The sequence below is a fragment of the Myxocyprinus asiaticus genome, chromosome 16, assembly GCF_019703515.2.
Source record: "Myxocyprinus asiaticus isolate MX2 ecotype Aquarium Trade chromosome 16, UBuf_Myxa_2, whole genome shotgun sequence".
Classification (NCBI taxonomy): domain Eukaryota; kingdom Metazoa; phylum Chordata; class Actinopteri; order Cypriniformes; family Catostomidae; genus Myxocyprinus; species Myxocyprinus asiaticus.
The window spans coordinates 4612961-4636067 of record NC_059359.1 but is presented as its reverse complement, the minus strand read 5'-3'; the positions used below and the strand labels follow the sequence as shown (position 1 = coordinate 4636067).

At 37.2% G+C, this 23107-nt stretch overlaps 1 protein-coding gene across 7 annotated transcripts in view; it reads right to left on the bottom strand.

Moving 5' to 3' along the window:
• LOC127454124 (DNA-binding protein SATB1-like) overlaps positions 1 to 23107 on the bottom strand; it is an 84601-nt gene that overhangs the window by 7151 nt on the left and 54343 nt on the right. For all 7 annotated transcript variants that reach the window (XR_007899495.1, XM_051721101.1, XM_051721100.1 and 4 more), the window contains one exon: positions 3959 to 4165. Coding sequence is in view for 6 of the 7 variants with exons in the window: in XM_051721101.1 (XP_051577061.1) it covers positions 3959 to 4165 (207 nt within the window). In the remaining variant the exon portion in view is untranslated. The remainder of the gene's footprint in view (positions 1 to 3958; positions 4166 to 23107) is intronic.

Here is a 23107-nt window from a genome sequence, read left to right as displayed (position 1 = left end):
AAAGACACAGCTGTAACCAGACAAACTTGGGAGATTTTTATGATTAAATATAGATTCTTAATAGTGATGAATTTATCAAAATAGCCAGCTGTCCTTAATATCTAAACACAGACAAATGATGTTGCTAATGACTGTTTTGCTTACACGGCAAGGGAGCACAGAATTAGTTGTTTTATAAAGTCGAACAGCTTCTCAAAACTTCAAGTGATCAAAAGAGACTTAATTAGACATAATTTGCTATAAACGAATAAACTAAAAACATGTAAAGAAAACCAAATAAGTATGCAAAAGGAGAGGGTGAGTGTGTGTATGTTTTTGTGTATAAATGTGTGTATATACTGGTTTGTATGATATATACCATGCAAAGGTAGAAATAAATAGAGATTTTGCTATACCGTTTATATAAACTAATGCGAAAATACACAGAGGGACGTGTCTCAAACAAAGTCAAGAAGTATTGTCAGTGCCAAGCAACTTTGCAACTTTTTGCATTTATTGATCTGTTTCAGTGACGTCACTTTGTCCTCGCAGCCACCATCTTTGTGACCATCAGCTGGAGGAAACAAAGGCGGTGAATGGAAAAACACCCATGAAACCTCAAAAAAATGCTTTTGATCCATGCCAGGTCCCAGGAAAGGTGTATACAGGTCTAAGGTCTGCACAAATATTGCCAAATTTGACTTTCGCTGACATTTAAATATATTTTATCCACGATTCATCTGTCTGCGAGTCTGATGTGTGACCGGCGGGTACATACGCCTACCGGTACATCACCGTAAACATCTCTCATTCAGAAGTTACACGTGCTTGTATTATTTTCTGCTCTGATTTGGTCACAATATTACGAAATGTCTGTGATGATCCCGTCTGTATGAATGTAAGAGCTGCTTTTAACTCATGAAGAATACACAGAAAGCAACCGAGGCGTATTAGTGCATAAGACTGATAGGTTTACTTTGTAGTCTGGTGGTGTGAATAAAGTCTGTGCTTCATGATCTTATGATGTGTTGTTTATTGTCTAACATTAGTATAAGCACATTGTTGGTGTAGAAAGACTAACTAAACTGTGCCCAAAACAAAAAATGACCAAAATGGCAATTGCGAGTGGGGTGGCCAATGGGTATATTAATATATATATATATATATATATATATATATATATATATATATATATATATATATACACACACAGTATATCAGGGTTTCCGTTAGCCAGTAATTGCTGGTTTTTGACCGTTAAAATATCCAAATGTCTGACAAATTCAAACATTGCCGGACACAATGCCCAGTGAAAATATTAACACAAAGCATCAGCAACCTCTTTAGTTCATGCCACATTTGTACAGCATGATGCAGGCCTGGGCGATAGGACGATATTATCGGATATCGACGATGTCTTACAAATCTCCCGAAGTTGATTTCGACACTCATTGACAGACAATGATCGACAGTATCGGTAAATGACAAAACCATGGATCTGGGAAGTCGGCAGATATATTAAATATTAGCCCAGGGTGTGAAATTTGCACCCACCACCAGCCAAATGCGACAAGGCTGAATCCAGCTCCTTATTCGCAAGCTCCTCGTCTAAATATGTGTATTTCATGTGCGGGTAATTTTGCAACAGTGGTGGGTGACCTGTAAGATGTTTTAGCCATTTTGAAAGTATAAATTATGTGGATTGTGTTAAACTTTTTTGAGGTAATGTTTTTTTTTTTTTTTTTAAATCATTATTCTTATTATAATTGTTATTATCTTTACAGTTGTCTTTAGTTCTTAATTTTTAGGCTACTAGTAATTTCCCACCTGTTGTCATAGACGAATACTTGCGTGTTGGCAAATGGGGCCGTTGGAGACGGTAAATGTTTGGATTTCGGTTGTTGGTTATATAAGATTTTTTTGATCACTTTGTTATTTTAATCGTTTTTTTTTTTTTTTTTTCATTTAAAGTGCAATTTGAATTAGAAATATAGAAACGTTTTTCATGTTTCAATAAATGAATTACTTTTTTAAAGCAAAATCAATAAGCAAAAATATTCAACGACCCTCGGCAGAGGGTTGATGATATAATCAGATATCGCAATATTTTTAAGCCTATTATCAGGCCTGATCTCATATAAAAATCGGCAAGTGTGTGCCGATTTTTCTTTCGCTGAAATCGGCATACGATGACCGAATTTGAAAACACTGCCTCCAGAGGCTAAAGCGGTAAGTGTTTCAGAGCATATAAACAAGTGTGACATCCATTTCTATCCAGGAGAGGTTGCCAGAAGCCAGTTGTAAAAATAATTGTTTTCAGCTGAACAGGGTGTAAAACAGTGAAGAGAAATGTTTATTTTATTTAATCTACCCCCCAACCAAAACCCAAATATAACCATAACCATTAGTAGAGATAAAATGAAATTTTAGGGACAAAAATGCAACTTTCTTATCGCTTGTGATTGTTTATACAAACATGATTACTTCCTTATTTGATTGGGGATTGAACTGTGGTCTCCCATGCAACTGTCGCAACACGCTACCAGTCGAGCCACAAGGGAAAGTAATTGTTGTTGAGCCGCTCTAAATATGTCCGATGGGAGATAAGGCATGTCAGTGAGTCGGCATACTGTTGCCGATCCTAGGGTAACGGAACTTTCAGAAACAGCATGCCGACTTCTCGTGATCATGTTGGATTATCACTAAAATATTTTTTTCATATTGCCCAGCCCTAGCGTGATGCCATCCCAGTGATTACAGAGGTTTTAACTTTCCCGAAGCTTGCGAATTCCTAATCTGGGAGTGCACTGCGTTGTATCCCACACATCGGCAAAAGCAGCCTGCGTTACTGTATCTTGCGTGCCCGCAGTCAGAAGCTTGTCACTTCAGAATCGCATTAAAACAACCTTGCGTTGCCGTCTTCTGGAGGAGAAGGACACCACGGGATTATGTGAATCTCAAGTTGTAGAGAAACACCGTACAAGTTTGACTTCACTTTTGCAGCAAAAAACGTTTGTGCTGCTATGAAAAATATGAGGAAATAGTCATAATAAAATGAGCCAAGTGTATTAGCCAAGGTGACAATTAAATTATATGATATAGCCTAACTATCAGATTTAAATATTTCTTTGTAAACGAAAAGCTATTGTTTTTTACTTTGCACCCTATTGAAAGCGTTTTTGAATTAGACTCTAATTCCATGATGGGCGTTTTATTTTTATTTTTATGGAAAATCAGCTATAATGAACAAACTTTTATCGTTCATTTGACTTGATTGTCATTATTATATTGAATTATTACGTATAGTCCATCGCGTAAAAAATAGTGCAAAATAAACAGCTAAATGAGTTTGTCCAGCTCGTGGATGTTTATCATTCCCGGATTTTTTTATCATTATTTTTTTGTCCTAAAATCATGAAAATTTGGCAACTGTTGCACACGTTTGGCAAAATGACAATACATGGTTCATTACATGTATTGTGGCAGTTACAAGGTGAAATGCCCGCTGTAGCACTAAAAGAGAGAGTAACATTTTCTCCCAAACAGATGAGGTTTTTAAGGTTAATGTTCTATCGAGTATTAAATCAGCAAAATCTACATTCCTACCCTAAAACTTAAACCTAAAAGTAACCGATAGCATCATAAAAGCAAAAGTGAGATGAAAAACGCAATTGCTGAAGCAACCACATTTTGTGTGCTTTTATGACACTTTCGGCTCACTTCAACTCACATGAGCTTCAGGGCTCCTACACCGGTCCTTTGCATCGCAAGTGCAACGCTCTATGAGTTGAGCTGTCGTGCAATTTGATAATTTTGCAAAAAATAAAGGTACAGTAACATGATGAAACCAGGTTGTATTTTTTTTTTTTTTTTTTGGAATTTTCAGCAAAAATAACTCTATGTGATATATATACCATCACCATGATATAAAACACATATAGTGATATAAGAGTTTGGTGCGTCTTTGTAAGACACTGACCTGCAGGGGGTCTGTGGGCATGTGCAGTAGGTGAGCGGGTCTGTCTGCGTGATGCTGCTGTCCTCCGTTGCTCTCCTGCTCGTATATGGCATCCCGTTCTGATTGGGACAGACTGAGAAACCGACGGATCATGGAAAGGTTCTCCCAGAGTGTGCGGTTCTCCGGGGATGGGTCTTCCTTCCAGCGCAGGAGTTCACAGAGCCAGCCCTGCAGAATTACACAAAGACAACACATTTACAGTATACAGATAACACAACAAAGAGAGAACATATACAGTATGATACAGTAAGATTTAATTTACTTAAAGAGATGTTTCATGGTCATGGTTTCATTTTGTCATTTATTTATTTTTGTTTTGTTTATTTATTTTTTATTTTTTTGTTAAAGTTAAAGTTATAAACGGATATCTATGGTTTATTGTGAAGAAATATCCAGTATGTATTTTTATTTTTTAATTTAATTTTAATTTATTTTTACTATCGACTAAACCAGTTTTAACTGGGCCTGTATGATTATGTTAGACATAACGGTTTAACATGCTTCTAAAGCCTGAGTAATGTGGGATATAAAAAAAAATAAAAACTACCATCAGACATTCAATATGTGTCTTTAATGCTGAAATTATTGGTCCCCATAACATTAGACATATTATATAATCAATATGAAAAAGTTACTTAGAAGTAGTAAATTATTTTATAGTAAATATAGTGTAGAATGACAGGGAATACAGAAGCGTAGGAACCAGTTTAACTAAAATTTACATTTAAATTCCTAAATAAGTATGCAAATCAGGTAGAACTACCTGGCAGATGTCATGTAAAATAATTAATATTCATGATCCAAGAGAATAAGTGAATTAGAAAATAAAGCTGAAGTGTGCATTTTCTGCCCAAAAAAAAAAAAAAAAATCGGGACAACACACTAAAACGTCACTATAGTGACTATTTTCAATTCTGCCATTAGTCAAACAAACAAATCACAATTCAGTTTGGTGCTGCAAGTGGCACGGAAAAATCACACCTTACTTTTAATTCAAACGTCTATGGAGTATGGGAAATTCCTAGTTTTTGTAAAGAAACAGCAAATAAATAAATAAAAGAGAGCTCTCTAGAGTATGTTCCAGCAGTCCAGTCCTGGCACACTTTCAAAAGTGATGCCATAATCTCCAGACCAGTGTGTGGCAGCACCTTTCATTTCCACAGGATTACACAGCACACATACACACCAGAGCGGCACTGCATGGCAGAGATAACTCAGCATTTCTGTTGTCCCATGTTCCCTCTTCCCAAAAGCCAAATAAAGGCCACAAGAGAGAAAGAGAGAGCGAGAGAGAGAGAGAGAGAGAGAGAGAGAGAGAGAGAGAGAGAGAGAGAGAGAGAGAGAGAGACGGGGCTCATCACAGCACACCTTGTTCTTCTGCCACGTTTATTGTTGCATTTTTTTTTTTTATTATTATTTGCATGTGCAGGGATTTGACTCTTGTTCTTGCTATGATGTCTGTAGCCTAACTCAGTTCAAACACACACACAAACACACAGACACACACACACAATCCTCAATCAAACATCTGCAAGCGCTGCAGATAAAACTAAACAAATCCCACCAAGCCACAGAACAAGCAACTGACAAAAAAATAAATAAAAAATAATGCACTTTACTGTAACACCAATGAAACCAAACTAAAACCAAACCAAACAGAGGTATTAGTATTAATACCATTGCATTATAAAACAAAAACAATAAAATAATTTTGGATTTCTCACGGAGAGCTTCAGAAACTGGGTCTATAAAAGACCTGAAAAACTGTTTGTATTTGTTCAATTGCATTTCTTCCACTGTCTTGTCATACACAGAGAGCATTAGGAGACGGTCGGCCTGGATACGGGCTGCTCTTTCATAACGGTGCACACTGTACGATTTTGGCCACGATTCTGCTGTCTGAGACAAATTTCGGGAATCCTAAAGGATGTCTGTCGTCGTAGGGCAAAATCGGCAATCTAACAATGTCTACATGCTCATCGACGGCCGATTAATAGCCTTTGCGATGATCTTTAGCCTCCGACGAAGTTCTGGCAGTGTCAGAAATTTAGCATCGTATTCGTATAGTGTGACTGCTATTACGGCAGCCAGATGAGATATTCCTCTCCTCTATCGCTCCCCAATTCACTGTTTTTTCAGAGAAACCCCACTGTGCTCCTTGGGAAGAAATGTTTTTTCTTCTTTACATTTAATATAAAAATTTTAATAAATAAATAAGCAAAAAATACTTGGAGAAAAGTGTAACACTTCAGCAATATGAAAGCATTATTCCCCGAATTAAATACAGAGCTTACAAATTGAATATAAATACATGATTGCATTTTCTTAACATATTTTTTCTTTCCATTTATCATGCATTTTCTTTACAACTTTATTTTAATTACTATTTACTTTTAATACATTTACTTTAAGCGTCTGTAAACTTCTAGTTAAGATTCACACCACAAAAATTACAAAAATGAACAATTTATATTGTTAAGTATTTATGGGACTTTTTAATACAAATCAGCAGATACAACTGGATACAATTATAGAAATTTATGTCATGTTTGTGCATTATCCATAGGGAATTTGCAAGCGCAATAAATTATTAGCCTTCATGAATTTTCGAAATTTTGCATGGCCTATAGGTTACTAATCTAAAAGAGGAGAAAGACGTACTATAACCCACCTTTTTTGTTTTCCCTATGTGAACGCAGAACTTTATCATTTTTCGGGCCACAAATCTTCTTTTTTCCACAATGAATCTTTGCTAACCCTAACCCTAACCCTAACCCTAACCCTAACCTAACCCCACTGGCGTTCATTCTCAACATCTGGAATTTTGTGTATTTGTGATCAGGGTGTCTTATTAAAGGCTTATATGACAAGTGATGGAGTGGTATTGGAGCGATGGAAATCCTGATGCCCTGACTTTCAAAAAAGAAAATCCTCCGGGCAAATCTCGCCGTTTCGCTTCTATTGATTATTAACGATCTATATACTTCTATTATATTAACGATCATGTTCACTAATCGGGACGATTGGGACCACCAATGTGTATCGTACAGTCTGATATAATGTCACACAGTGTGCCATGGTGATCTCAATGTGTACATATCATAAAGTCTGACAAGTAACAATCTTAAAGGACTGTAAACATCCTACAGTGTATAGCGGCTTTTAGTAAAGTTCTCAGTTAAGTTTTATTTATTTGTCAACTTTGTTTCACATGTTTCTCCAAAATATCCTTTGGAGAAATAAAAATGAAAAAAAAAGTCACTTTGGATAAAAGCATCTGCTAAATAACTAAAAGTAAGAGAATTATTTTTAAAATGGACAGCATAGCTCAGATGACTTGTGTCGAAAGAATTTGACAAGAAACGTTTGAGTTCATATTGAGATCTTTGACTTTTGATTGCAGACTTTGGTATCTTGGTGCACAGTTTGAGACATTGTTGAGATTTCTTCTTAGAATTAAAAAAGGAGATACATGTGAGATTACAGGAGTAAAAAAGAATGAGAAGCAGGAGACATAAAAGTCTCAATATGGTTTCCTTTTAATCTCATTGCTGTCTAGGAGATATTAATAAAATCATAATTTTCTTTTGTTAAGGTGATTAGGTATATCGCACAAAAACCTCCAGGTCACAATTCACCCTAATAAATTATATATATATATATATTATGAAAATTAAGCTTATTTGTGTTTTCATAACAATAAAGCATAATACTATAATGCAATGATTATTTACATTTTTACACAAGTATAGATTAAAAGCAGTGCAACATATACAATACTACCATGATGTATAAATGCTTAATTAAATAATTTATTAAACTTTATTAAATCATTTTAAATATTATTATTAATAATAATAATAATAATAATAATAAATATTGATTTATTAAACTTTATTTAATAGTTTAAACTAATTTAATTATTATTATTATTATTATTATTACTAATAATAGTAATTAATTCATCTTTATTTATTAATGTTTAACTAATATATTTATTATTATTATTATAAAAATAATAATTTATTAAACTTCATTAAATCCTTTTTAACTTATTATTATCATTATTTTGCATGACAGTACTAAGAATTTGTGGGGTAGTTCTTAATGACATAAAAATAATGTCACAAAAAAAAAGGTAAATATCCTAAAAATACTCTTTATTTTGTTCAAAGCAAAATATAATTTCTTAATTCTATCTTTTGATTTGGTGTAACTTTTCTTGGTGTGAAATATGACTTGCACATGTTCTTGATGGGTTTCGTGAGATCCAGCCAATTGCAGACCAACTTTACTAGATTTTCTTCCCCAGTCGTCTAGACAAAGGGGTTGTGGTTGGTGGACTGGGTCAAAAGGTCCCGGATGAGAGGTCCCAGGAAGCCATCCAGAGCCCCCATTGTGTTCGTGGTATAAATAGCAGTGGGGCAGTCTGATAAAAATATTTCTCTTGCACACAATGACTGAATTCATGCGTAAGATTCTCCCAGCTAAGCAGGATAGTGTGTATAGGACTCTACTGTGAGAGAAACAGCATGGTGTTTGTGTCCCTCGCCAACATGCCAGCAAACACTTTAATAAACTTGGGATTGAGTTTAGGAGCCCGAGACAGTTGCGGTTGTCCACATACAGTCACATGGCACCATTAACACCTTTTTATTATCTCATTTGGTTCTTATCATTCCCTTTGCTCTGCCAGGCCTCAGAGTCCTCCGAGACGATAATGGTCTCATATCGCTTGGCCCCAAATCAAACAACAGCCCCACAGAATCACTGGACCACATCCCAATTTGTATACTTGTGCTATGCACTAAAATTATGTACTACAATCTCATGAAGCATTGCAAAAGACGTGATCAATAAAAACAATGGAAATAAAGTAGGACTGTCAATTTAATGCGTTAATTCAGCGGGATTAATTATATAAAAAAATAACGCGTTAAAAATATTAACGCAATTAATCATGTCCCCAGATCATAATAAGGACGATTCTTGAGCAATTCAAGCTTGAAGTACCACCTGTTTTCTCCAGGGGGCAGTAAGCGAAACTTCAGCTGTATAGGCAACGAGCAGCTTATACAGAGAACAAACCAACCCTTCAGCAGACAGCACATATTAAACGATATTAAAATTGGTACAGTGACCTAAAAATGGTATGTTTATGACATGATGCAACCAAAGTGAGACGCTACAAAAGCATACATTGACGGGTCCTTAGACAAAACCTTACAATAAATCTCGGACTGATTGACAAATTAAATTGCAAAATGGATTGCTGTGAACTGTAGGCCAGTGATTGGCTTTTGTTCAATAATATGAAAATAAACAATATATTGGATTCTAAAGCCACTTGTACTGTCTTACCAATGCTTAACTCCTCTGCCACAATATATATATATATATATATATATATATATATATAGTATATTGCATCATTTGAAGTGGGCAGTAATTGATTGCATCATTGAAGAGGGCAGTCACTGCACAGCTATTTTAGTGTGTTTTGTTTTCTGTGATTCTCTGATTGGTGGATCGTTTCTCTTCAGGATTGACGTTCAACAGTAGCATGCACCATCGATTAACAACCTCAGAGCTCATTGTAGGTCAGTCTTTTAAATGTTTATAAGTTATCGTTAATAATCAGTTCCACTATGGAACATTTTTTACTTCCGGAACCAGACTGTTGTGTTCTGTTGGAACAAGAGATAGGGAAAATAATTTTGAAATTGGAGCTCCCCAAGCTCAAATTCCTCAAAGTAATTAAACTACAGTCAAGCTACTATTTTGAAAAATTAGCTAGCTATGTTTCAAGGCACAAACAAAAAGTAGCTAACTACACTGAAGCTAGTTAATGGGGCAATTTGTTTTTAAATAAATACTATCAGGTTATACTATATATATATATATATATATATATATATATATATATATATATATATATATATACAGTGCTGGGTTGATTACTTCTGAAATGTAATCAGGTACTTATTACCTAATTAACTTTTAGGTAATGTAATCTGATTCCTTTTGGATTACTTTTGGATTACCTATTGCATATTTTTTATGAAAACATAATAATTCATTTTAAATGTATTAAGTACCAATTAACACTCCTTTCATTAAACATTAGTAAACAGAAAATCAAACAGAAAATTGTAATTTGTCAGTTGCTGACTAAAAAAAGGTGCTTTAAGGGTCATAAAAATTAATGTTACTCAAGATAGAAGACAATGATAACATGTTTGTATTTTTCATTTTAAACCAATTGTTATTATTTAAGAAATTAGGAATAGGGATTGGACTTTTTATTATCCAGCTTTGAAATTAATAATGAGAGAATGTCTCTAGAAAAGATGTATGATTTTTACCTCCTCATAATTATTCATGAGAAGATATGGCCTTAATCAAAGACAGATGTTTTTCTGCCATCCTGAAGCATGGGCCAATGTACATTTGCATGGTACAAAAGAACAAAGTTGCATGTGACCGACACCTTTGAAATGTTTGTTTGCAACATGTGTTTTTACAAATGAGTGTCTAAAATTATGGACAGGTGGATGAGGGCTTCTTTGAAATGCATTAATTTAGAAACTCAATTGAAAACAGTAACCAAATGCCCTGTTTGTATTTGTGGATTTATTAAGAACTTTTTAATAGTGTATCCATTTTTATAGCAACATGCATACATGGTTAGATGATACATAGAATAATTATTCAAATACTTTATATTTAGAGAACACATATACACGTACAAATACAGTGAGCGTATAGAACTTCCAAAAGCTTCTTAAGATTTGATGTGGAGAACAGGGCCCTCTCAAAACGGTTGCAACAAATATGAAAGCATGCAATTTTCTAGAATGTTGTACCATTAAGATTTGTCTCCACTTGAATGAAAAGATCTCATCCAAACATGTTAATTAGAAGGGAGTGTCCACAAACTTTTGGTGTAGTGTAGCTAACTTCACTATGATGAACTTCAATATGACTTAACTTTCAGATTCATACATAAAAAAATAAATATAAAAAACCCTGCTTCTCACATCTCTCTCCACTTTTGTACAATCAAAAAAGTCAAAAGAAAATCGTTGCAAACGTCCCCTTTTTTAGTGCGAGGAGATATGGGCAATATTAGCCACAAAAAGCATGCATAATGTATATTTTGAAAACTCAAAGGAAACAGTATGCCATCCAGACACCTAATCCTAACCTCACATACTATATAGTATGGTTAGTATATGAATTAGGGTATTGTCTTATCAGTCATAACATCATTGGCTGCATTTCTCAAACAAATTAGCAAGTTTCGGTAGAGATACAGCCCCTAAAGACACAAGGGCCTACCTATGGAACAAATACACAAACTCACTTCAAAAAAACAAGTCTGGAGGCAGATGCTAAAGAATCATTCTTTCTTTTTCGTTCGTTTTGATTGTTTTTAAATAAAGAGGCAAATCCATTGTTATGGCTTCAGACTTGAGCGCGTCGAAGTAAAAACAAAAGCGAGAAACAAACATCTTGATGTCAAGCAGAGGGCTGCAGCATTCACCAGACAAAAGCATTATTGTTTCCTGCTATGCCGCCCCTGCTGAATCTGGCAGCCACTCAGCTTTGGCAGACAGTGTCATGTAGATCAATTCAGAAGATAATACAGTATGTTCAAACCTGTTTTTTTGTCTGCGTGTGGGGCTTTGCAGACGAACGTAAGTGTGTGGGGTTTGACGACGTACGAATGAAGGAAATGGACTCGCCGTATGCGCGTCAAAGTCCATCTGTTGGCTGAAATTTATTAATGTGTTCGCACGGCATATGTGAATCTACTGCAACAATAAGCAAAAAAGACAAGCGGGCCAAAAATAGGCAGAGGATGGACTGTCTTTTGGATATCTTGCTATGCAAACAGACCTGCTCCCGGTATTTATTAAAATGGTCTTGGCATGGCGGAAGAGAAAACCAGGCCAGTGTCCCAGATGAACTCTAAACAAACATCAAGGCATCCGATCCCTACAGATGTGGTCAGGCAAATAAAAATATTACTACCTCATTCCTTAAAGGAACAGTTCACCCGAAATGAAAATTCTGTCATCATTTACTCACCCTCATTTTATTTCGTAAACATAAAAAGTGAATTTCTAAAGAAGATCCTGCCTGCTGTTGTCCATATAATAAAAGTGAAAGGGGACTAGGGCTGTACAGCACCAAGATGACATAAAAAGCACCATAAAAGTCCATTCGTTTTATCTGCCATATTGCAAGTCCTCTGAAGTCATTCTAATTCTTTTCAATTTTGAGTGACCATTTCCCTTAAATGAGAGCTTTAAATGTGCTCTGGTTGCCATGATGGTGAAAGGGAATTTATTTTTGGCCTATATTGGATAGAAAATTCATATTCAAAAGATTCTCAGTATGTATGTAACGCTTTAGCACGTATGTGTTCTGTCTTGGCTTGTTTGATTGCAACATATCAATGTATAGAGATGTTTTTCTACCAAAATTCCCCTCAGGGATCAACAATAGCTGTCTTTTTGTCTATACATATATCTAGACATCTCTCTTCAGAGACAAAAAGCTGTGCGGGACCCACTAAACAGCATGCCATTAATACGTGTCCTGTGAGTTTTCAATTACTTTTCATGTAAAGTGACGCCAAAAAGTATTTGGACACTTAAGCCTCACTTAAAACGTATGAATGTTATTGCATTAGATCATCAAATATAACTATAAAAGTGGCAAACATTTTCAATAAAGATGCAAACACTCTTCAAGAAAAACATGATGATAAATAGACAAACAGACAGACAAACAGACAGACAGACATATAGATAGACAGACAGACAGACAGACTATAACTATACATAAAACTTAAAATTTTGAGTGTATAAATGAAGAGATTTCCTGACTGAGTAGACTATGCATAAGTCGAATATTTAAAAATTCTTGTTTTAAACCATCTTAAGAAGTTATAAATATCTTCTCTAATAGGAAACAAATAACCGACATCATAATTTAGCACCAATTAGTTGTTAATTGACAACAACTGTGGCAAAAAATATACCTAAATATACTTTGCACCTTGATACGAATCAGCAAATGTGTATACAAATATTTGTATGCAAATTTAGGAAATGCAGAAGCATAACTTGCCATATTTGGTGGCCCGTAGCTAGGTCAACATTTTCAAGAAATGCGAAAAAGCAAAAAGCAGGAAGCAGTAAAGTGTAAGTAGGCTGATCCTAAAATAATTCAAACAAAGGGCATCGTGCCTGCGAGAAGCTCTCGACACAAGCACAACCTATGAGAAATGCGAGTCCATCAATTATAAGCGTGTGATTGAGATTTAATTCAAAGCTGGAGTTTAATTGCTAATATCAGAGTGTAATTAAGCAGATAAATCATGCCTGATCTTATTGAATTATAGATTTAAACTGCATAAAACCTGCAAATTGTACATGTCAGCTTCAACAGCATCCTTTATTAGCACACAAGTTTGCTTTGAAACGGCAAAAATATATGAAGTCGTTATGCGGGAAAGTAGTGTTGGACGAACTTTGATGCTTTTGATGTTTTTCATTAACTGCCATTCAAATGTACCGGTGAATTTTGACAAAATAAATTGTATGTAAAGATTTACATATCTCTCCCACACCTGGCTCACCACTTGCGGGATATGCGTTGCGCGTAATGAATAAGCGTGCACTGCTCCACACAATCAGTTTCAGTGCTAGGATGTGCAGTCGACTCGAGCGTATATCACCTGGAAATGTATATAAGCCAATTTTAGCCACAGGAAGTGGGGGAAAATATTAGTGTAGTTTCAGGAAGTGAATAAAACAGATATTGCATTCATTGCATTAATTTTTTTAACGCATTAAACAGACAACTATTAATCACTGAAAATAACACGTTAAATTTATCTGCCCTAATTTTTGGTCAAAATTTACATCACTCCTCAGAATCACTGCTAGTGAAGGGTTTTGGACTGTGCGCATTCTCGTAGTGCCATCAGCCAATCAGCTTTGTTGTGACATTATTTTCTTGTGGCTCCAGAGTAATTAGTCACATGTCATTTACAGCTCAGGTGATTGGCAAACATTTTTTTCCAGAAGTGCCCTTGAGCAAAGATACCAGCATGCAGGTTGCATACTTCCATACTTCCGAACGTGATGAGAAAAGTAGGAGAAAAGGGAGAGCAATGGGAGAGATGTTGCTGTCCGTCTCCGTCCACTGTGAGCGAGAGCCGCCCACCACAGCCATTGGCTGCAGTTAAATTGAAATATTTTGCAGCGTGTGTCAGAAGCATGCAGAATGGTAATTATGACAGATCTGATTAAGCAGGCGAGTCAGGGGCTGGGCGAGGTGGCTCCGGGCTGCAGGTGCGACCTTGTGCATTCCTGCGTGTGTAAATAAAATTAATTACAAGCATGGGGGCGCGCGGCGCGTGACATCGCTACGTGCGGGGAGTCCCGAGGGGGGAACCCTAATGGAATATTTTCCCGGAGTCTAATAATACAGTTGGTATTGACTTGAGGTAATTAGAGGGATCATTAAAGCAGCTTTTCCCGGCGTATTTGGCTGCCTGATCAGATTAGCGAAAATGGGCCTCAGAAAAAGCCCTGTGTGGTCTGACAGAGGAGAGCGCAAGAGAACGACCCACCTATAACAGTACCTTACACAAAGACGAGGGAAAGAGAGAGAAATCCTGGTCACAACCTAGGCTGGTTTATGCTGGTTTATGCTGGTTTGGTGCCGAACTAACTGGTGGACTTTTTATTCACGCTCATGTTGTTCCAAACGTTTGATGTCATTTCTTCCGTGGAACACAAGAGGACATTTTAGGCAGCATATCAGTCTCAGTCACCATTCACTTTCATTACATCTTCTTTCCATACAATGAAAGCGAATGGTGCCTGAGACTATCATGCTGCTTCAAATCTCCTTTTGTGCTCCATGAAAGAAAAATTAATACGACAGCAAAATCCTGGTCACCATCCTGCTGTAATGACCAACTTAGACCAGCATGATTTTCCATGCTGGTTTATGCATGTTAGTGCTGGTCGACCAGCACTGGTAAAACGCCAGAAGAATTTAATTACTCACCCTTAAGCATGTATAACTTTCTTTCTACCATGGACCACAAAAGCATATGTTAGGCTGTATGCTGGTCTCAGTCACCATTCTACACTTTCATTGCAATGACAGTGAATGGTGACCGAGGCTATCATTCTGCCTAACATCTCAAGAAAGTCATATGGTTTTGGAACATTATGAGGGTGAGTAAATGATGACATAATTAAATTTTTTGAGAGGCAAACTATCCCTTTAAGAGGCCTAGTGGTAACCAGCAATGCTAGTCTTCAGAAACAGAACAGCAATTGCGGATGCGGATTTCTGTGTCCGTTAAATGACAAAGAAAAAGCTTAGTTTGTAAGACAGCACTACCTTTTGTGCGATAAATCATACGCAAAATTAATTTCCCAGACATCTGGGTCTCCGGTTCAGGAATATTGTGTCTTTAATAATACAGGGGAAGTGCAGCTGTTTCCCAGGCAACCTAATAACCAGGCAGCCAGATAAATAAATAAATCAATTAATAAACAGTCATAGCCCTATTTCCTCTCTCAGAGGCACGCTGCTCCCATCTGCCTCGCACGTGCCCCTGGGAGGTGGACGAATTCATAACCATAAACAAACAACTCTCGAAAATGAAGCACAATAAAGAAAAATAGATATTCTCTGTAAAATTATAGGGGCCGCTAGAACAGGAAGGGTGGATAGTATGCTCCCTATAAAAACATAATTTAATTTGTATCCAGCTTTGAGCTTCTCGTTTCTTAATGAAAGTAAATGCAGATGCATGGCAGACGATACGTCTAGACCTGGAAATAGAGGCTAGATAAATGCGATTTAGGTGCGGCAGGGGAACGCAAGACTACACCTGCTCCTCAAACGCGCTGATGCTGTAAGCCTCACCCACAGGACGACCTCTACTAATCAAAGGTATTTAAAGACCCCAAGAAATCTTTTGATGAGCACAGTTGGGGTGGAGCATAAATGAGGAAGGGGTTATCCCTTTTTTTATAGCCAATAGGCTTTAATTTATATCATAGCCATGAACTATGATTTGCTTCTAAAAAAAAACAGATACACCGCTGAGTGCAAGATGATGTCATCAGATGATGTCATCACCAGGATGTAGACAACATAGTCTTATGATAACTCGTAATAATTAATAATAATTTGAGATATCAAAATTGTAAGACATCATACGATTTGACTTGCACAAAAAGGTATGACCTTTATTACCATGGAGACCAATCAATCAATAAACACAATTTTAAATCGATACAAAACAGGCATACAATTTTCGCCAGCGTCCAACCCAACACTATATTTTAAGAAAGGAAACGACAGTGCAGAAATTTAGTTACTCATTCCACATTTAATTGTGCAATGCAAATGACTGATGTACAGTTGTGCTCAAAAGTTTGCATAACCTTGGAGAATTGGTAATATATGTACCATTTTTAAAGAAAACATGAGTGAACAGGCAAAACACATTTCTTTTATTTCTTATGGGATTCATATTCAACTGTAGGTTATAACAGAATGGCACAATCATAAAACAAAACATGGCAACAATGAAAAAAATGAAATGACCCCTGTTCAAAAGTCTGCATACCCTTAGTTCTTAATACTGTGTATTACACTGTATACTGTAATTCTTTTCACTATAGGCCTTGTTGACCCCTCTCCAAACATAGCGCTATGGTTGTGACCATAAAGCTCTATTTTGGTCTCATCACTCCAAATTACAGTGTGCCAGAAGCTGTGAGGCGTGTCAAGGTGTTGTCGGGCATATTGTAACCGGGCTTTTTTGTTGCCAGAAAGGCTTCTTTCTGGCAACTCGACCATGCAGCTCATTTTTGTTCAAGTATCGTCATATTGTGCTCCTCGAAACAACCACACCGTAATTTTCCAGATCAGCCTGTATTTCTCCTGAGGTTACCTGTGGGTTTTTCTTTGTATCCCGAACAATTCTTCTGGCAGTTGTGGCTGAAATCTTTCTTGGTCTACCTGACCTTGGCTTAGTATCAAGAGATCACCGAATTTTCCACTTCTTAATAAGTGACTGAACAGTACTGACTGGCATTTTCAAGGCTTTGGATATCTTTTCATATCCTTTTCCATCTTTATAAAGTTCCATTACCTTGTTACACAGGTCTTTTGACAATTCTTTTCTGCTCCCCATGGCTCAGTATCTAGCCTGCTCAGTGCATCCACATGAGAGCAAACAAACTCACTGACTATTCATACACAGACACTAATTGCAATTTAAAAAGCCACAGGTGTGGGAAATTAACCTTTAATTGCCATTTAAACCTGTGTGTGTCACCTTGTGTGTCTGTAACAAGGCCAAACATTCAAAGGTATGTAAATTTTGATCAGGGCCTTTTGGGTGATTTCTGTTATCATTATGATTTAAAAAGGAGCCAAACAACTATGTGATAATAAATGGCTTCATATGATCACTATCCATTTTTTTTGCATGATCAGTCATGTTTTTAAAATCAATGCCAAAATTTCACAATTTCTGCCAGGGTATGCAAACTTTTGAGCACAACTGTACGTCAATAACCTGTAATATGCTTCCTTCAACTCGTTCCACACTCCTATGCTTACTTTCTTCTGTGGTATACAAAAGTTATTTTACTATAAATATAAGGGTTAGGTTTAGGGTTTGGATCAGAGGTTACACTTCGTAAAATTCGTACTAACATTGCTTGTTGGTTCCTTTATTTTTCTCTGTGGGGTAAAAGCTGTACGTTTTTTGCGATTTGTACGATTTTTCAATCTTGTACTAATTATTATGACTTGTCATGTGACCGGGTTAGATACAGATGGCCTCACAGCTAACTGACATGGACAAAAAGCCACAAAAATGTAAAATAGAAAAAAAAAGAAAAAAAAGAACAAATATATATATATATATATAAAATATCTCAAAATCATCATAACAATAATTTTAAAATAATAATAAATAATAATTATAAATAGTTAATAATTAAAAATCAAAATATTAGTAAATAAAAAAGAATAAAAAAAATGGCCAAATTATTGGCAAATGCACAATATATCACTAATTGAAATGTTACTTCTTTTTTTTTATATAATATACAGTACACTTTATCTTACTCATTTTATAAATATATAAATATATCTCTCGTTCTTCCCAACCCACTGTTACCCCCTAGAGAGTAGCGAGCCAGGCTCTTAGTGACAGATGGCACACCATCCGCACCCACCCCATCCCCCCCATACACACACACACACACACACGCACATACACACACACACCGGCCTATCGCCTGCCCCCTCTGTACTGCAGCAGATCACTGACATTCTGTCTCATTAGAGCCCTGCTAATTACCACAGGCTCTTCCAGGAGTGAGAAAGAGAGACAGACTCAGAGAAAGAGAGACAGAGAGAGAGAGAGAGGGTCAGTCCCCGGGAATGGCTCGGGGTTCTAAGGTGCTTGTCATTTGACAGCAGGAGCCATGATTGTTTTCACCATCAGAGGGTGTCAACACAACTCCCATAACCCCTTTCTCCTCTCTCTCTCTCTCTCTCTCTCTCGCTCTCTCTCTCTCTCTCTCACTCTTTCTCTCCTCTCAGCCCAGTAGAGCTTAATGAATGCCAGTACAGCGCTGTCATGTCTTTATTAAGGGTGTTTGCTAAGTCAGTACAGTTAGAATTGTTCATAGTTGAGTGTTACGGATCTGAACAAATCTATAACCTTATTAAAGGGATAGTTCACCCAAAAATAAAAATGATGTCATTATTTACTCACCCTCGAGTTGTTCCTCATGTTCAGACGTTTTTGAAACTACATGACGGTAAAATAATTTTAATTTTTGTGTTAACTACCTCTTTAAACTCAACATGAAATCAGTTCCCTATTTACTTTCTTAATACACTTTAAACAAGAAGGTGGGCTCTTTTGACTTAGGCCAGTAAACAACCACCTAGCATCCACCTACAAAGCCCTAGCAACCATATAGCAATGCCCTGGCAACCACCCTAACACTGTGGCAGTGCATCCAATTGCTCAAGTCTCAGGCCACATCCACACTAATACATTTTCGTTAGAAACCACATTAATTTGACTACATTTACGGTTCTCATCCACTATAGAAAGGCCATTTTCCTCCACCGAAAAACTGAGCGTTTCGAAACACTCCCCATTACTGCAAACTTAGGAACCTGAAAACTGAGTTTTAAAATGAAAACTGATTAGTGTGGATGTGGCCTCAAACAATCATCCAACAGGCACCCTGACAGCTTGCGTTCACCCCTGAAATGTTGCGATTTTGGGAACGCCACACCAAACAACCATATGAGCACAAGAGCGAACAGTTTACATGTTTCTTTCTCAGTTTACAAGCTGCAAAAACTGGAGCTTTTCAGCGGTGCAGGAGGGGAAATGCTACATTTAATTGAAATGCTACTCGGAGTATGAAAGTGCCACCAAACAGATAAAGCCTGGCACTCACATCCTGTATGGACGTGTGCCCAGAGAGGGGGACGACGTGGCTCCGATCCAGTACCCATCCCCCAATAAACAGCACAAACACACACACACACACACACACACACACACACACACATGCACACAAACACACTGATTTACTCAGCAGCAATACACGCAGACACGAGTAAGCAGGTACACACTCGTACACACACAACCGTTCTCTTTAACCTCTTCGAGACGGTTTTTAAAGCCTTGGGGACGATCGTAGCACCTCCTCCTCTGCACCTCCCATCTCCTTGCCTTTTCCCCTTTCCAAGCTGATTGTATAGCTCCATGATCATGGAAGCCAAATCCACGGCAGTGCCAGATCTCTGCCATGCTGCAGCTAACGGCGCTGCAATCTCACTTCACCATGACCGATGATTCCCGCACTGATAGCAAAATCCACTGCACAAATTAATGCGACACGCCATATGAACGATAGCCGTATGGGAAAGCGCCTCCCAGGACACGCAGTTTACGCAGCAGAAAGATTTGCTTAAGATAGCTTGCTAGTCTAAGAGGTCTTCCAGGCTGGTCAGCCCGGTCTGGACTGCTGGTTTTGGAGATGCTTTGGGTACTTGTCAGCTGGTCAAGCTGGAAGACCCAACTAGCCAGGATGGGAAACCAGCTAAGACCAGCAAACTCAAGTTTACTTAGTTTGGCTTAAGGCCAAAGTATACTTTGTGCAAAATTTCGTCATCAGCACAGTCTGTGCAGACTCTCCGCATGCTGCCCAGTTTGCTAGACAAGCAGACTATCTGCGTCTGTTTGCGTAGTTCCATATGCATCAAATGTGTCTGTATGGGGTCACGGTGAAAAGAGAAAACTTTGAAAGGCTAGAGCGTTTGACAGTGCTCAAAACGTACGCTACGTGAAAAAATTAAGTATACCCTAGCATTGATCAAAAACCCGCCCTTAATGCACCGCTGCGGTGCCAACTATGGCTGCAACTAATGATTATTTTGATAATCGACTAACCTAACGATTATTAGAATGATTATTCCGCTATTCGGCAATTATTGCAATGATTAATCATTAGCTCTTAACCGACTATTCAGCTTGTGCCTCGACTTAAAAGGTTGTATTAAATTACTAACAATAAAGAGGACAAAATCGTCTTTTAAAAATACCTCTAAATGACATTCACTGAATTGAAAAAAAAAAAAAAAACTTAAGTTTAATTCAGTAAAAAAATCACTGCAAAAAAATTCATCAAAAAAGTGTTTTTGTCTTGTTTTCCATATTAAAATTGTCTAAAAATCCTTCAAACAAGATACATTTGCTTAAGAAGCAGCATATAAGATATTTATACTTGCTTTTAGAGAATGTTTCTTTAATATAAGTGTATTTTGTATATAAGTGTATTTTTTCACTTGGTTATAATTCTGCAAGTGCAGTAAAGACAAAATATACTTATATTCAAGATCTCTTCTTTAAAAGCAAATCTAAATATCTTATATGCTGCTTCTCAGGTGAATGCATATTTTTAAAAGGATTTTTAGATATTTTAAAATATTTGTATTTTTAATATTATATTCAACATTCTCAGATGACATTTTTTATTCTGCACTATAGCTCCTAAAGTAAATGTATGTTGTTTTAAAGGAGTTTTAGATATTAGTTTTGGAAAACAAGCCAAAACAAAAACAAATCAAAAATGTATTTTGTTGCAGTGTATAATGGGGTGAATACTTTCTCACCTTTCTGTTCACTTCAATCCATCTTTAACTAAAAAAAAAAAAAAACTCTCTCTTATTAATAAAGCTGCTTATTGCCAATTTTCCTCACAATAAGAAATGCACAATGACGCATATATTATGATTCAATAAGTTGCGAGCCATCACCTTATAATCTAGCCGCAGCAAGCGCGTGCGCTTGAGGGATGAGCGTCCCCGTGACAGAGTGTACATCAGCCGTGTGCAGTTTCAATCTCTCCCAGTTAGACCGGGACACTTCGTGCAACTCATAGAAGAGGTGCTGACCGCACAGAGAAATTACAGTTTTGGAGTTTGTAGTTATTTACATGACCTGCTTCCTTATTATTTGATCTTAATTAAAGCTATAACACATTAAATATAACTGCATTAAAGATGTAACGCCGGGGTGTTTCCTTTAAAGACGCTCGACACGCAAGTTTTGCTTCTTATTTCACAACGTGAGTGCTTCTTGCATACTTTGCGATCTACATCAACTGAAGCTGTTTGGAAATTTTAGTGTGCATCTGGACTGTTAGTTATCTAGAATATCGAGTTTATATAGAATGTAAATAGCAAGATAAGTTAGCGCTGACAACTCACTGACTGCAACTGCAATGGTGTCCTGAGTGGTCTCTCCACTAACAGCAGGACGATGTCCCAGCACACCATCTATGAAAGTTCAATGAACCATGGAAAGTAATTTTTTTGGGAACTGCTTTGTCCGTTGGGCATTTTAATGGATTTGTACTGTACCCACATTTTTTATGATTTTTTTCCCCAAACCTTTACCATTGTTTGCTGGATACACAACCTGGGAGGTTCTGCGAAACTCCACCTTTGACACTGAACCAGCCTCAATCCCCAGTTGACCTTGTTTAACCCAAGGGCAATCAGCGGGCCAAAGGCCATTGGCCCAGAGAAAGCCCAGAGGAGGCACGATGAAGCCCCAGAAGTGACATTGGGAACGCAACTGGCCCTGGCATGCACTAGCACGCCCTCATTTGGCCCGATAGTGGAAACGTGGCTACTGTAACCTCAATTTTTGCTTTTGTTAAAGGAGGGATGAGCTTAACTTGTATTGAACCTGGAACACGCTTTTAAGCTGCATGCAAACAGTGCTATTTTTACGATCCTTTATGATTGTTACTTGCAAGACTGTACAATTCTTGGGAGATTTTGAGTAAAAGCTATGATACATTGCGACATTTTACGCAGTAAAACTATACGCAGACTTTGGTCACAAATGTCCTAATTGACAGCACTGACTGGGTGTTTTATATCATCTTGCCATTGTAGGAGCAGTCATACTGCACGACTGCGACGCAAAATTTCGGACACTGCCAGAGATTCATCACAAAGGCAATTAATCGGTCGCTGGTGAATATGTCACACTAAGCATTCAAAGACTTCCAATTTCGCCCTACAACAAGAGAAATCATTAAGAATCCCCAAAATGTGTCTCAGATGGCAAACTCCTGGACAAAATCGTACAGCGTTCACCATGACTTATTAATTGGCACACCTACCCAACTCAGAAAGTTGGGCATTAAGTGTTTCCTTGGTAATTACAACATTCATGTGCGCTCATTTCGTAAATACGATCATTCCGACATAACTTGAAGATGGCAACATAAGTCATCACCACCGGCATCCACACTAGGCCGGACATTCAGCTCGCGACCCCCATGGACCCTTGCAAAACGGGGCTGAAAAAGGGAAAGAGGTGGGTACCAGCTGCCCGGGGAGCGCACATTACGAGATGGAGCGGGAGATAAGTGCTCTCCCAGGCCCCTTTTTCAGCTGCATAATTAGCACAGTTCTTATCGGCTGCTCAATTCACATTCA